The sequence below is a fragment of the Sprattus sprattus genome (genome assembly GCF_963457725.1).
Source record: "Sprattus sprattus genome assembly, chromosome: 19".
NCBI classification, from domain to species: Eukaryota; Metazoa; Chordata; class Actinopteri; order Clupeiformes; family Clupeidae; genus Sprattus; species Sprattus sprattus.
In genome coordinates this window covers 9078374-9095705 of record NC_137917.1, presented here as the reverse complement: position 1 = coordinate 9095705, position 17332 = coordinate 9078374, and the positions used below count along the sequence as shown (strand labels likewise).

At 46.6% G+C, this 17332-nt stretch overlaps 1 protein-coding gene across 2 annotated transcripts in view; it reads right to left on the bottom strand.

The window, feature by feature from the left end:
• Positions 1-1681: 1681 nt before the first annotated feature.
• Positions 1682-17332, bottom strand: part of klhl32 (kelch-like family member 32) — a gene marked incomplete at both ends in the record, with an annotated part of 19955 nt that continues 4304 nt past the window's right edge. Inside the window, 8 exons of one of the 2 annotated variants that reach the window (XM_080858433.1) lie at positions 1682-1843; positions 2058-2152; positions 2553-2745; positions 3553-3611; positions 4615-5374; positions 9686-9901; positions 12029-12127; positions 15314-15421. In XM_080858433.1, the coding sequence (XP_080714559.1) occupies positions 1682-1843; positions 2058-2152; positions 2553-2745; positions 3553-3611; positions 4615-5374; positions 9686-9901; positions 12029-12127; positions 15314-15421 (1692 nt within the window). The remainder of the gene's footprint in view (positions 1844-2057; positions 2153-2552; positions 2746-3552; positions 3612-4614; positions 5375-9685; positions 9902-12028; positions 12128-15313; positions 15422-17332) is intronic. The other variant, XM_080858434.1, reaches the window with a different exon arrangement.

Sequence of the window (17332 nt, the reverse complement as noted above, 5' to 3'; positions counted from 1 at the left end):
CAGACAAAGATTTCTTTAGATAAATGTATAGATGGCTATATGTGGTCATTGGGTGACACTTTATTTGTAACCTCTGCCATAACAGTGACAGTTTATAGACATGACACAGGCTGTTATGGCATCTACAAATCATGGAAAACATGACCCACTCATGTCACTGGACATCGACTGTCATGATTAGTAGTGACAGAATGTGACATCTTCAGTGACATGTTCATGACAGCCATGTCACTGTTGAGATGGAGAGTTGGCTGCTGATTCTTGGACACATTCATAAAGAACTGATACACAGCCTTAAATCCTGAGCACAGTTGTTACTATAAAAAGGGCCCCTCTTCAGTGAAGAGTATGATGGGCACCGATAGATATCGGACATGCAGTCGGAGGAGAGCTGGAATGACTAGGGAAGCTCCGTAATGTCGGATCATTATACAGTCCCATTAAAAAGGAGGCGGGTAAAATAAAATGTCCAGCATAGGCCCTCATCCACTTTTTTTTTTCTTTTTGCCATTCCTCAGCTAGATTGTTATCTCCAACCCATTACCATCAATCAGCACGTTCCTTGCCTCTGTGTGTGTGTTGTGTGGTGGTGTGTTGGGGGTGGGGTTCATGGTATTCAAATCGCAATTTCCCTGATCACTCCAAAAAGAAGAGAGAGAGAGAGAGAGAGAGAGAGGAAGGCGACTGAAAATTCACAGAAAAGCCATGATCACGGTGCCCCTGGCTGACTGGAAATGCTGGGACAATTGCTGAAGCCTCTCTCAACGCTGCCAACAGATCTGCTAAAAGCGTGCATAGCCAGGGTTCTCGGGGTATTACTGCAACCCTCAGGTGTTTCAGGAGAGGCTCGGACACGGAGGGAAACAGTGAGAACACCTTCACCTCTCACACTGCAGGACAGACACATCGTACACACAACAGCAACACGAGTGTGTCATGTTTAAAAGCCTTTACCAGAAGATCTTAGGTCTCTCACTGGCTTTCTCCCTTACAGGGGTGTCTGTTTATCTCTGCACTGCTCAGAGATGTTTGCCAATTAACACTTTATCACCGTGCCCTCGTTACTGTATTGACTAGTGTAGTTACAATGTAACAGGCACTATTACTATACGAGGTGCAGCTATTAAATATTGAGACTAATGCTGTAATGCAATTGTAATGAAGGAAACTCTTTATACTCATATAACTCCAATATACTTGTAATAACAGTCTTGTTATTTAACAGCCACACCTCGTATATATTATTGGTTGCAATTGGAGACAGCTTACTCAGTCTCACATAGTGCATTAAGTCAATAAGGAGCTTGATACTAATGTTTTGGCACAGAAAACTGATTAACTCATTGCTCCCCATTGCTACTGTGTCACCACATAGATCAAGGTTCAGTCCTTGTGGATTATATTCCCAGAAAGCAAAGCACACTGGGACCCATGTGGTTTCATTACTAAGACGTGTTGCTTTAAACCGTAGCCATAGAGCTGGGCACCCTGCATGTGTATCTCCAGTTTCTCTAGCATCTCGAGCTCTGGGCAGCTCAGGAAAAGCATTCTCCTTGGCTTTATTTGCATCTTGGTGTGTTGAGGCAGTGGTAAACGTTCATACTTCTTCATAGAGCGTCTCTGTTTGGGGTGTTTGAGTGTGTGTGTGTGTGTGTGTGTTCGGTGTGTGTGTGTGTGTGTGTTAAAGCGTTCCTATCCTGTGATGAGGAACCTGTAGTGTCTGTAAGTTGGGGCAGGAAAAGTGGGGTGCGGGTAAGAAGCAGGTGGCGATTCCGTTGGAAGCGAAGGGCAGACTCGGGCCGTAGAACACCTCTTCCTTCCCCTCTGAGCTAACGTCCAGAACCTGGCACACAGGTAGAGCACAGCACAGGTACACATCATGTCACAGGTAAACATCACATCACATCCTGGCAGACAGGAAGAGCACAGCACAGATACGCATCATGCCACAGGTAAACATCACATCACATTGGTAGACAGGTAAAACAAGTCCAAGGTTAACATCACATCACCTGTGCCCATCAGGTGTGTTAAGGTCAACCCTTCAGACAGCTCACCTGAATGCAGGCTAAGGGTTCGTTGGTCCAGATGGAGTATCCTCCCACCACGTAGATCCTGTCCTCATGGACCGCCACCCCAGCCTCGTTCTGGCCTGAGTGGAGACAATTAACGTTTGCTGCATATTCCATTCAGTTCAATTCTTAAAATTGATAAAGCGCCATTAACTCGAAGTGCTTGCGGAAGACAGGTGTGTTTCTGATAAACATCTCCCCCCCCCCCCCCCACACACAAAAACACAAACACACACAACACACACCTGTGAGTAGGCCAAAGAACCGCTTTTCAACGGCGATGTAGATTGTCACAAAGACACACACATATACACACACACACACCTGTGCGTAAGCTAAATAAACAATGCGCCCATTGATCAGCCTCAAAGTGGTAGCAGTCGATGTGTCCCAGGATGGGGATGCTCACATAGACACACACACCATACACACACATATGCACATACCCAGACACAGACACACACAGGCACACATACACACCTGTGAGTAGGCTAAACGAACAGCGCGTCCACTGGTCGTCGTCAATGTGGTAGCAGTCGATGTGTCGCACCAGGATGCGGTCATTGTTGTAGTCGAGGTCGTTCCCGCCCAGCACGTAGAGCTGCCTCCCCACGGCGGCCATCACATGGTACACACGCCTCTGCAGCATGGAGCTACGCGCTAACCACTGGTCCTGAGAGAGAGGGACGATAAGAAGAAGAATGAGAAGACACTTCAGGAATGGATCTTCAAATGTATAGAATACATACACTATCTATATATTTGTATATTTGAACGCATTGTTGTATATACTCATTATATTTATATATTTGTATTTTTATCTAGGTTTGTGTCTGTGGTGTTGTGTGGTGCAGTGAGGTGTCTGAGCATGGTGTTCAAGTCTTTTTGTTGGAGTGTATGCAGAGCTGTATGACTGTGAATGTGCACGTGTTTGCATCCGTGTGTCAGATGGTGTGTTTGTGCTTTAGTGTGGAAGAATTGTGTGTGTGTGTGTTTGACTCTGTCTGCATGTGAGAGAGACAGCGAGAGAGCAGGTTAGTTAGTGTGTGTGTGTGTGTGTGTGTGTGTGTGTGTGTGTGTGTGTGTGTGTGTGTGTGTGTGTGTGTGTGTGTGTGTATAGAGTGAAGCTGACGGGTGGCCATCTGTTGAGGGTAGTGTGGGTGGGGGGTTGGTGTTTCTGCCAGGTGAATGTGAAGCCCCGGTGAATACCAATGAATCTCTCTACTCTCTACAACTCTCTTTCTCATCCCATTCTCCACATCCCTCTCTCTCTCAACTCTTTACTGCTCTCTCTCCTTTCTTTGTCAACTGCTCTTCCTCTCTTTCTCCCTTTCTCACTCACTCTCTCTTAACTCAACTCATCTGGTTTCCCCTGCAGTTATAGTAGATGTTAACCATGTCTTCTTTAACTCAGGCCATGCCACAACACATCATCTTTTCCCCCACAAACATTCCTTCTCATTCTCTTATTACCAGTTACCTGAGCAGGGTCATACACCATCAATCTGTTCTGATACTGGGCTGTATTTGTTACTCCACCTGTAAAGCACACACACACACACACACACACACACACACACACACACACACACACACACACACACACACACACACACACACACACATACACACACACACACACACACACATGAGTGAGTACTATGAGTACTGCTTGTGTCTATGAGTACTGGTTGTGTCTATGAGTACTGCTTGTGTCTATGAGTACTGCTTGTGTCTATGAGTACTGGTAGCTCTGGTTGATCATTTGGACATACACAATACAAATAAAGGAAAGCATTTTTTGGCTGTGGAGTACTCAAACACAATACCATACATTAATGCACTGCCCTTCAAGACAAGACCTGCATCAAAACTGTGTAGATTCAGAGGTGGACAGCACACATTCCTATGGGTACTGGGGTTGACTGGCAGGGCATGCATTCTCATTAAAGTGCATGCATTACTAAAGCTGTGGCCATCACAAAATATGACATGATCAACACAGTGATCAGATGACAGATGGGACAATATGATACCTTTCATGATATTTTAGCTACGAAACAATATTGAGACTCTTTTGACAATGCAGTAAGTACTGCACTTCTGTACAATACACTGTGACTTATTTTTCCCATATATCACGTGTCGTATACTGGGAAACTTTGCAGCCAGCTTAGCGTGGAGAACTTGTTCCAGACTCTGACTTCCTTTTCCAGTTTCCGCTGTGATGCAAGAGAAGAACAAGGTCTTGCACCATATTGTGGATTTTAGAAGCAATGTTACCATAGCTGATGTATGCCTCGGCATTAAATAAATCAATATTGCGATACTTGGTACTTGGACATGGTATCGGTATTATATTGTGGTGAAAAATACTGACTACTCGATACTAATACTACACTCTATCGATTTCTTCTCCCACCTCTATTATGAAGGTTATTGAATCAATGTTTGTATAGATTGTGTTTTGACAGCATCACTCTTTTACAGTTTTGTCTGTTTTGTCTGTATCGTGTGTTAGAGTTAGGGTTGTGGTGTGTACCTGACACCCAGAGCAGGCCGTCAGCGACACACCCCGCGTGGCAGGACAGTGAGCGGTCGAATGGCTGGACAAACATCCACTTGTTCCTTTTGGGGCAGTAACGCTCGACAGACGGCAGCACCTGCCTGAGCTCATTGCGGCCACCCACGGCAAAGAGGAACTGTCCGAGCACGCCCAGAACAAAGTGCTCGCGGCATGCCTTCATGGGCGCGATGTCCGTCCAGCGGTTCGCGCGCGGGTCGTAGCGGCAGGCGCTCCTTACCGCGCACGTGCGCCCGTTGGTCTGTTCCACCTCGCCGCCTGCCACAAACAGGAAGTGACCCATGACAGCCACACAGTGGTGGCTCCGCCCGGCGGGCATGGGTGCCAGCTCGCTCCAGTCTGACCCCCCTGGCACCCGCACCCCCTGCATCTGCTGCTGCTGGCCCCCCCCTTCAGTCTGCACCCCCCCACCCCCGGGTCCGGCAGGGTTGAAGTAGCGCAGCTCTCGCACACGGCTGACCTCCCGCTTCCTCCCGCCGGCCACGTAGAGGGTGAGAGAGCGGTAGCGGGGTCGCGTGCGGGCCGTCTGGCGTAAGGGCTGGGCGAAGGTGCCACGCTGGTAATCCAGGGCCTCCTCCACCAGGCTGGCGTGCAGGAGAGGGTGCCCGTCCGAGAGGTGGTGCAGCACGGAGGACTCCATTAGGCCGTAGCGCACGTGCTGGAGCAGGTCCTCAGCGTACTGGTAGCGACAGTCATGCTCCAGCCAACGCACCACCAGCTGAGAGAGAGGTGGAGAGAGATAGATGGGGCGGAGAGAAGAAGAGGGAGAGAAAGAGAGAATACAAAATATACATGAACAGATATAACTGGATACAGAGGGGGGGCAGAGAGACATTATATGAAAGGGAAGAAGAACGAGTGTGATAGTGAGTGATTGTGAAAATGAGTGTTGGAGAGGAAGAAAGATAAACAGACAAGAGATGGAGAGATGGAAAGACGGAGAGAGAGTAATGAGGATTGAGAAACAGGGTAAAAGGAAAGTAACTGAGAGAAGCAGATGCACAATGTGAAAAAGATAGAGACAGAGACAAAGAGAGGGAGACAGAAGGCAGAGGAGAAACGTGATAGAGAAAAAGAGATGAAGAGAGAGAGAGGGGGGTGGTGAGGGTGCTTGCAAGGGAGCTCATTAGTATTCCATGCGGTGTGTGTGTGGGGGGGGATCGGGAGATCAAACCGCTCGAGTGAAAAGGATATTGTGCAAAGCTTGGCGGGTGAGATGGACACTGCGCGTGCTTTCACATCACACAGATAGCTATTGTGTTCTCACAATACCCTTGCTTAATTTCACACATATACACATGCACATACGCGTACACACACACACACACACACACACACACACACACACACACACACACACACACACACACACACACACAGTAACACAAGGGCAGAGGTGTATCCCTAGTCTGGGAAATAAATATGCAAATGGTTCACTGCATTACCTTCCACACACACACAAACACATGCATACACATACCCACACATACACACACACACACACACACACACACTGCAAAGAGTAGGAGGAGCAGGACAAAGGCGAGCTAATTGAACTTAAGAGCAATCTGAGATTGTTTGGCAGCAGAGGCACGCAAGTGTGGGCGAGATGGCCACAGATAAACGATCTCGCTATCAGCCAACAAAGTGGCTTTTAACACTATCAGCACACAGACAGCAAATTATTACAGCTGAGCTGAGCTGGGCACGCACGCACACACACACACACATACACATACACACACACACACACACACACACTCATGCCTACAACCCTTTCTGTCACGCACATACATACAGACAAGATAGAAGAGCACCCCAGTCACAGCATTACCCAAAGACAGTAGGAAGGTCACTATCACACTCTATCCTTTAATCCTCTCCCTTGCTTCTTTAGATCATTTCCCAAAACTACGTACATCTCTACATTTTTGTATGTCCAAACCTCCAAAGATTTCTATCAGTGAACTATTCCTACGCCATAGAGGGAACATACTGTAACAGCAACACTAAACGTTACACACCAACACAGTAAACACACCAACTCACCAACACCTCTTGAGCCTCACACAACCAGACCAGTCCAGTCAAAAAGATATATGGATGCGGCCAGCGCGGAACCAACACAAGCCCACATTTATTTAACATCTTTTCTTTCAAATGTTTTCCATCTTTCTCCCTGTACACTTACACTGTTGCATTACACTCAGACATTGATCATGTATCAAATGATCAAACGTACAGAGGAAGGATAAAAACTCAGAGATGCATAGTTTTGATCTATCGATTTTAACATACACATTTTGATTAACACCTGGCATGAGGCATGTTGAGAATACATTTAAAACTAGACACTTAATTTACATTCTATGCATCCATTTCTTTTTTATCTTCTCTGCCTCCTATTTTTACAGACAGAGCATAAATAAGCAAAAAAGAGAAAGAGACCGAGCAGAGGAAAGAGAAAGAGAGAGAGAGAGAGAGAGAGAGAGAGGTGGGGTAGAGGGAGAGGTGGGCACTGTACTGTCTGTTGACTGTGAAGGTCACACTGGATCAGAGAACTTCCTCGGGGCAGAGAATAAATTAACTCCCCGAACACACACATACACACACACACACACACACATGCACACTCAAAAGAAAAGAGCAAGCGAGAGTGAGAGAGAGAGTGCAGTAAAAAAAGAGAGAAAAAGCAAGCAGAGGAGACACACACACACACAGGAGAAAAAAAAACAAAGTGGCAAGAAAATGTGATTTCCAGAGCGTGAGCCTTAGCGAGCCTCGGCGAGTGTGGCGTGTGACGATGATTGACGGGCAGAACTATATCAGGGTGGCGTCATCGGGAACACGTTCCGTCGGCAGGACCACGCCAGCCGCAGCCCCGGCGCCCATCACGCTTCCGTCTGATGCCCAAATTAACCTTCCCGGCGCAGTGAAGGGGGCCAAAAGCGGCCTAATCAGGCCCTGATTATGGCAGCGGCGGCTGGTTAAAGGGTCAGGGTAATTGTGGCATCAGAGGCCTGATTGTTTTCAATCAGAGGGCTGGCCAGAGTGACAGCCAGGGGATTGGGGTTTCTGATGAAACCGCGGTGGGTCTAATCAGGAGGGAGGGGGTGGAGGAGGGTGGGGTGTAGGGGGAGTTTAAAGGGGTGGGGGGTTGGAGGGGCTGAAGGGAAAGAGAGGAGAAGGGGGGGTGGGCCTGATTGGTGCAAATGAACAGTCACAGCACTGCCACAACCACCCCCCCACCCCCCCCCACCCCCCACCCCCACCAGCTGACTTGCCTGAGCTCACATCTACTTCCCCTACCTTTGTCAGCTCAACACACAAACACACATACACACACGCACAGTCATACACACAAGCACACGTACATCCAAACACACGTACTGATTTGCTGGCACGCAAAGGCTTGTGTGGGTGTGGGTGTGGGTGTGGGTGTGGGTGTGTGTGTGTATGTGTGAGTGTGGGTGTGTGTGTGTGTGTGGGTGTGGGTGTGGCTGTGTGTGTTTGTGTGGGTGTGAGGAGACTGTCGAACTTGACACAAGAAAAGGTGCTCTTAGAGAGAGACTAAAACAAAGGGGACACACGGGGAAATATTGATACTGATAGGATATCTAAACATTTCCAACCATCCACATAATCACATTAACCCACCCACTGCACTGTGTCCACTCTGCAATCTCAGACTGTATCCCTGCACACTAATCTGCCTGCTAAACACAAGCCTACTCAGGAGACCTACTCAGGGTTCCACTAATATTCTGGTCATTCACCCAAGTGCAGGTAATGTTCCAGCAAGTAAGTACAAACGATCTGTCCACCAATAATTGAAAGCAGCATAGTGCATCCACATCTGGAAAACGATAATTAGTATGTTTTTGTCGACACACAAAGTAGGACTGAAGAGATTTTCCATGAGCCAAGCTTTTCTATGCCTGTACACTGCATTTAAGCAATATAGCACTCGTGGGAGTGGGGTAGGTAAGGGATAATCCTATGGGTGGTGTCCGGCCGTAGCCACCGAGGCCTCAGGCCGAGTAGCGTAGGCAACAACACCCGTGGGATTATCCCTTACCTACCCCACTCCCACGAGTGCTATATTGCTTTTATAAGACAATTCTACCGTCAACAAATTAACATTTCAACACAAAGTTATTGATTAAAAATTGTTTATTTCGCCATTGTTTCTCCGCAACAAAAAATAGTTCCATTGTCAACGTCTTGGTTTGGAATTTTAAGAATTTTGAATTAACGGTTATCATCAACGCGAATATTTCATATTTGATTTGATTTGATTCATTATTAGCTGTGAAAAGTCCCAAACTGTTGGTATGTTGACGGATAATCCAACTCATGGAACGTCTCTCGTCCAATCAGAAACAGCTAAATAACGCTATAGAACCCAATTGTTTTATAAATGTTAATAACATAGGGTGTTTACCTGTCAAATTACGTCCAATTCAAATGGTTTATTGCACAGTCCAACACAAAGCCCTTTTCCTGTGTATCAGTGTAGCATATGTTTCTGTTGTATCAGAAATGTGTTGCTCGCATTTTAGCACATATCACACTGTGCGTTAGCTCAGCTCTGTTCAAACTTCACTATTGTCTAAAGGTCTTCTCACGCCTAAGCACCAGGAGTCTACTAGAACCTCTCAGCTAATGGTTCCAGAACCGCAGTCCCTCTAACTCTGTTGTTTCTGGAACCCTGGCTTCACTAGCTTGTGATATGGGTGTTCTACAGTGTGTTACTCTCCGGACAGACTTTTTGCAACACACAGGCTTTATCATAAGGTTTCAAGGTAAGCAGAACATTTGTAAATACGATAACCATCTCAACTAATGAAAATCATGGATTTGGTGAAAGATACTATTCATAGACAGATTTCCCCATCATTTATCACAAACTATTGTCTTTATTGTGTGTGTGTGTGTGTGTGTTTGTCTGTGTGTGTGTGTGTGAGTGTGTGTGTGTGTGTGTGTGTGTGTGTGAGTGAGAGAGAGAGAGAGAGAGAGAGATGCTTACCTGCCAGATCTCCTCCTCGCTGAGTGAGGTGAGGCGGTCACTCTTGAGCACCTCCCTGAGGAGGCGGTAGGGGAGGAGCAGCACCTCCTCCTGGTGGGACCGCTGCAGCTCAGCCAGGTGCTCCACTAGGAAGGACACCGTCGCCTCCTCCAGCGCCGGCAGGTGGAACAGGTCGGCTAGTCGGTACAGGTCCAGGTAGTTCAGACTGCTCAGCTCCTGCCAGCACACACACACAGGAGTCAGCTTAACAAAGGAATGAATAGGAGGATAGGTATCTATGGAGACAGGGGTCTGGATGTTCACACGCAGGAGTCAGCTTAACAAAGGAATGAATAGGGGGATAGGTACGTATCTATGGTGACAGGAGTGTTAGGTTAGGACATGAGTCTGGATGTTCAGGCGTGTAAGGTTAGGACAGTGGTGGTTCAGGGCAGTCCATTGTGCGGACAGGTGTGTTGAGTCAGGCAAGGCTTGTGTAGGGACAATCACTTGAACACATGTTGTTACATATTGTTTAGCTTTGCTATAGTTTGGTCCGGATCATTTAAGGTATCAATCAGGACTGAACTGAAATGAATGAATGAATGAATGAATGAATGAACGAACCAATGGATGAATGAATGAATGAATTAAGGCTAGATCAGACTTTAAGCTGGGCCATGACTAGTTTGGATCAGAGTCAAATTAATGAAGGTTAGATCAGACTTTAAGATTGGCCATGACTAGTTCGGTTTGGTGTTAATCGTGCAGCATTCTATTTTAGATGTATTTAGGTACATTAGAAAGGGTTAGATTCAGGAGACCCAAAATAAAGCAAAATAACACATGACAGCCTTTGAATGATATGATATATGACACCGCAGTAGTGCACACCCATCTCTTAGCGCTGAGCCATGAGCCCCAGAAAAACTGCCACTGACTCCTCCGACACAAAGGGGGAGAGGCTGATATGAGATCAACATAATAAGATGCTGAGACAATGAAAATAGTGAAAGAAAGAGGGGGGGGGGGTGAGGGGGAGAGAGAGAGGTAATGGAAGGAGTAGACTGCCATCTATTGGATTCACCAGAAACTGTACGTCTCACACACACAAAACACGCCCCTGATGACATTCACTCCACTGAACCGGCTACTCATTGAACCCCGTTGTATACCTGTCACAGTATATTGTATCAATCAGGCTTATTATACACACCCATGGGCACAGCAAGCACTGTACATAATATACAGCCTAACATGGACTAAACACCCTGCACTGAATAGGAATGACCCAGATGGCTATTGTATGGCTAATTTTTCCATCCAAATTGCAAATCTTATGAAGACCTATAAGATCACAAGATGCAGGCAGAACCCCACAGCCTACAGCAGCAAAACCTGCAGGACTGCACAGTGCTGCAAGTTGTTTATTCCACCAGCAGGTGGCGCATGGAATATGAGCGTGTGTGAACATGCAGACGGAAACAGTCAGTGTGTAAGTCGTTGTGCCAAATAGGCAGGTGGCAGGTGGAGAAAAATTCAAAGGGCCGCAAGAAAGGTAGGAAGACAGAGTGAGAGAGAGAGAGAGAGAGAGAGAGAGAGAGAGAGAGAGAGAGAGAGAGAGAAGATAACAATGTTATTTAGCTCTGTTATTTAATTCTGTTTGGTTGTTATTCCTTTTTGACTGTTACACTCTGGCAATACAGTATTGGGTCAATACAACCCTTTTGTATCTGAGAGGGTGACAAAGACAGAGGGAGAACATCTGTAGCTCACCTGTATGAGGCAGTGCTATGAAGCTCACCTGTATGAGGTAGTGCTGTGAAGCTCACCTGTATGAGGCAGTGCTATGAAGCTCACCTGTATGAGGTAGTGCTGTGAAGCTCACCTGTATGAGGTAGTGCTGTGAAGCTCACCTGTATGAGGTAGTGCTGTGAAGCTCAAGTGTATGAGGTAGTGCTGTGAAGCTCAAGTGTATGAGGTAGTGCTGTGAAGCTCAAGTGTATGAGGTAGTGCTGTGAAGCTCAAGTGTATGAGGTAGTGCTGTGAAGCTCAAGTGTATGAGGTAGTGCTGTGAAGCTCACCTGTATGAGGCAGTGCTGTGAAGCTCAAGTGTATGAGGTAGTGCTGTGAAGCTCAAGTGTATGAGGTAGTGCTGTGAAGCTCAAGTGTATGAGGTAGTGCTGTGAAGCTCACCTGTATGAGGCAGTGCTGTGAAGCTCAAGTGTATGAGGTAGTGCTGTGAAGCTCAAGTGTATGAGGTAGTGCTGTGAAGCTCAAGTGTATGAGGTAGTGCTGTGAAGCTCAAGTGTATGAGGTAGTGCTGTGAAGCTCACCTGTATGAGGCAGTGCTGTGAAGCTCACCTGTATGAGGTAGTTGGAACACAAGCTGAGCAGCTCCAGCAGCTGCAGGTGACTCCCAGCAGCCAGCACATCTTGGATCACCCCCGGCTCCAGCACAATCTGCACAGACAGGAATCAGCCTTGACCATCAGACATCATTATCAGGAATAACATACAATGCACAGATACTAGTTCATTAAACAGTTATTCATGTCGGCACATGCTTTTTACACATTTTACCTTTTTAGTAGACTATGTGCCATCAGAGGAACCTGTTTAATAAAGCGTGTGCATATGGCCTCAGAAGCACCTTGTCTGAACACAGACGTTTGAAACTCCTCAGGGCCCAAAGATGAAAGGTCACCACCTCTGAAGCCCACCAGCAACAGCTACGTCCTGACCCACCTACAGGACTTGAACTGCTCCTCATAACTAACACAACAGGGTCTTCTATGGGGTTCTTTATGGGCTGTTTTAACACTACTGCATATCTTTTCCCAACACGAGGAGTGCTTTGTTTGTTTAAGTTCTATGACATCTTGAAGGATATTGGAAGCTTTAGTGTGCTGGATCTGCTCCTTCCAGACAGAAAACCAAATTTGATACAGATCCTAACTCAGAGAGACAGACAATCAGACAGACAGACAGACAGACAGACAGACAGACAGACAGACAGACAGACAGACAGGCAGGCAGAGAATGAGTGAGATAGACCGACAGACAGATGGAACACATCTAGCCAAGATTGACAGATAGATAGACAAATGGAAAACAGACCGTGTGAGAGAGAGAAAGAATGAGACAGACAGATGGAATACATATAGCCAGGATCGACAGATAGACAGACATATGCACAGACAGACAGATGAGAGAGAGAAAGAGAGAGAGTGTGTGAGAGTGGAAAACAGAAAATGAGAGGGAGAGAAAGAATTAGACAGATGGAACACATCTGGCTAAGTTAGCCAGTCTGGATGTAAGCTGGATCTAGCTCAGCTGTAGCACATAAAGCCCTGATGCAATATCAGCGGCTATTTAGAGTGTTTGTGTCTGTTCCGTCACAACAGCCCGTCTCTCTGACATGTGTTTCACTCTGGCTATCTGTGTACATCTGTGTGCAGATCATCAATGTGAGCTAACATGCATGCGTCACATGAAGTCTACCCTCACAGTCACGGTGCGGGGGAGATAGAAAGAGTATTTGGCAGGTTCACAGAGCCTTTGTTGGCTCAGTGACAGTCCCCGGAGGTCTGTGATGTTTTCCACGAGCATGACGTCTGAGCCGCGCTCAACACTGAGGCGCTAAAACCCAAAGATCATTTTTCTATATCAAAATATTTTGCTTGCAGTGGTTGTGGGGCTCCCAAAGCTCCCCTGATAAGGCTGAGGGGCCTGAAGGATCAACACACCACAAGAAAACAAATCCTCACCGGAAGCGCATTCAAAATTGTGTCATCAGGAAGGTTGCTGCATGCAAGGCTTTGTGATTCGGCAGACCTCATTTCTACATCTGTGAATGAACATTATTTAAATTCAGAAGAGTACATGCGCTTCAAATCCATCCTGTCTGACAGTCTCTGATTGTGTGTGCGTTTGTGTGTGTGTGTATGTGTCTTCATGTCTGTGTCTGTGTCTGTGTGAGTGTAGGTGTGAGTGTGTGTGTGTTTGCATATGTCTGTGTTTGTGTGTTTGAATGTAAATGTATGTAAGTGTCTGTGTTTGTGTGTTTGATTGTAAGTGTATGTAAGTGTCTGTTTGTGTGTGCCTGTGTATATGTATGCGAGTCCCTGAGTTTGTCTGGGCAAGCTAAATTGGAGCAGCAGGTTGATGTTGGCCTACGCATAATTTCCTCTCACCCCCAGGGAAACACACAATTAGTCCTTATTAACAGCATCAGCAGAAACAGCAGCAGCAGCAGCAACAGCAGTGGTGCTTCCCTGGCCTGGGCTGATCAACAGTGAGACCATGAATCTCCATCTCTCCTCTGACACTGGGAACATGTCCACCCACCCACCCACCCATCCACCTATTCTTCCAGACAGCCACCCAAACAAATGGGGCGATGGAGGTTTGAGTAGTGATGGCGGATGGATGATGATTCAGTGTTTGTTGGTTCTAGTTCTAGCCGTGTCTCATGGAGAGCTTCAGCGCTGTCAGTAGGGGGGTATGGCGTGGGAGGGAGACTGTCAGGGGAGCGATCAGCGGTCAGAGAGGGCCCAGCGATGATGGGAATGCTCGCTTAATGTGTGCTGTCAGTGTAGGAGGAGATTCTGGCACAAACTTGGTGTGTGTGAGCATGTGTGGAGGTGTGTTCGTATGTGTATGTGTGTGTGTGTGTGTGTGTGTGTGTGTGTGTGTGTGTGTGTGTGTGTGTGTGTGTGTGTGTGTGTGTGTGTGTGTGTGTGTGTGTGTGTGTGTGTGTGTGTCTGTGTCTGAGAGTGTATTCATGTCTATGGACCGCATGCATCACTAGTAGGTCTGCACTAAAAACATGCTGAGCACATTTTTATACAGAAAAGCTACTTATGAAAAGATACTTGGCAGGAAAACATGTTACATGGTCCCGAGGTGGTGTACGCATAATATTTGTAATTTGCAGATTAACGACACCAAAGAGAAACTAACTATGATGCAAGGAAGCAAAGATTTATCACTGCGGTCAGGAATTCTCACGTACGTATTTTTAATTGTGCAAGCCTAGTACTGCCATAACTTAACTGTCAACATAGCTATCGTGCAAATTGTATGGGAAGGGGCCACCCGGTTTACTTCAATATATATTTGTACAGTACAGAGGCCAATATCAAAATGTGTTTTGCAGCAGTACAAGGTTTTCAAAATATAATTGGCATAACTGACTATTCACATTGCAATATAGCCACCAGAAGAGGATAATAAGACTAGGATGTGCTGCAAGAGAAGTTCAAGTTCATCCACAGGTGCTCCTTCCGTTTGGAGGGTTACCTGGAAGATGTACATGCTTCTCCGACCCCATTTCAGGTGTGTCCTGACCCATGTAAGGACCATTGTGGGAATGGACATGATTTTACGCTGAATACTGACATTAAGATCTTTGAAAGGAAATGGGTGCACGTTGTGCGTACATTGTGCTTGATAACTCTGACAAAAATTATCTGTACAAAAATAGTGGAATTGGGCCGCCCACATGATCCTACGGCAAGTTCTGCCAAAGATTGAGTGTGTCTGTGTGTGCCTGTGTGTGCCTTTGTGTGTGCACGTGTGTGTTTTCTTTTCGGGTGTGCGTTCTGTTTGAGACTGGTTGGTGTGGGAGTGAGAGAGTGGCCTCACCTGCCCTGTGTAGGCGAAGTCGAGAGCATGCTTCAGTCCCACACACGTCACTCCCTGCAAGGTCACTTCATCCGCCTCACTCTCCATCATACACAGGCTAAACATGGCCTGGCAAGGCACAGAAAAACAGACAAGGAACCAGGTAAAGAACAGGCACATACACACACACACACACACTTATATACAGACAAATATACATACACACACACTAAGTCAAGTGATGGGTTCATCAGACAGTTCAACATAGCAAAACAGCATTTAATAGCACACACACGACTTACATCTGTTGCCTGTTTATCATTTCACTGATATCTGCACAACATTAACTGTCAGGTTAGACGTGTGAAAGAAAGAGTAATGACTAACACACCTTATACACACACACACACACACACACACACACACATACACACACACACACACACACACACACAAAAACACACACACACACACAAAAACACACACACACACACAAACACATACACCCCACTACCCACATGCTAGAATAATCAGAGTGACGGCGTGGCCAGCCAAGTCATGCTCCCCACTGAGGCCGCACTAATCAAAGGCATTGATCGCTGTCTCGCAGTGGGTGGATGGGAAAGACATTGATCAAAGCTCACACAGCACAGGAAGTGGGAGGCCCACAGATCATAACAGAGGCCGTGACTGAGCTGAGCTCCAATAAATCGTCCTCCGCCTCTAGCACAGAGGTCCCAACAAACACACACACACAGACACACACGCGCACAAATGTCCTTCTAAAGTACAGGAAAGACATACCAAAAGTTAACTAGTGCCTACACACTGTGTTCTCATTTCTCATCGCACTCTGTACCAGTAGCTGAAATAAAGCAGAAGCCACAATCCGCGCCACAAACGACTTTCTGTGCTAGAAGAATTTAGAAATGAGATTCCATAAGGGGCTTTAATTGTCCATTTTCGGTCACTGGTACATTGTATGTAATGACTACATGGCAGAGTATCTGCTGTATTTTATCATGTCAAACATGTGTGTTCGGTGCCAGTGGCCATGAGGTTCCTCATTCTGGTGTGTATCTGGTTCTGAGCTACCAACTCTGTGCCACACCTGAGCCTAGTCCATGCGGGAGTTACAGAGGTCCGATGCGGGATTATCCTAAAGCGCTTTGAGAAAGCGTTCCGATTCATATTCTGCCTTGTATTTAATGTGGCCAATCAGTACCACTGCTTTTTTTGTGGTCTCCCTCAGCATGAAATAACTATGGCAGCTAAATTTATCCCTGCGCTCCTTTATTCTCTGTTCTGTCTTTTCTCTTTTTCAGAGAAGCTGCCACCACACATTCTAGATGAGTCTTTTCCTCCTACTCTATTTGCAGCACAGCCTACTTTCATAGGGTGACCTCACTTCACATTGTTTAAAAACCAAAAAGAAAAGAGACCAAAGTGTCTTGTTAGGGCAGAACCCCTGTGGAGAGAGAGTGTGTGTTAATTAAACTCTTCCTGGTTGAGTGACCATGAGCCACTCACGCAACCTGGAGGGATGTGTGTGTGTGTGTGTGTGTGTGTGTGTGTGTGTGTGTGTGTGTGTGTGTGTGTGTGTGTGTGTGTGTGTGTGTTTGCGTGTGCGTGTGCGTGTGTGTGAGAAGACAAGGTCAGTGCGTGAAGATGAGACTGAGACTGAGACGTGTACTGAGGGGTGACTTCTAACCTGAGGGGAGGCTGATGTCGTTGGGGTGGGGGTCGGTTCAGGGGCGGTGACCGTGACAAATAAACCCTGTTAGCACTGCTGCAGCAGCAGTCCGGAGCAAAGATTTTGGAGTGCAAAGGTTGGCTTAACAGTAGCTTAGCAGATTCTGGGCTGAGGCGCTCTCTAGTTTGTTGTACATGCAGTTCCATTAAAGGATACAGGTTTGTCTGCTATGGTATGGTGTGGTTTACTGTATACAATGCTAGTACAGTTATGACCAGTAGAAACAGTGTTATTGCCAGCCATCGAAAAACACATGAAGCAGAGTAAAACAGCATTGCCTCTTCATT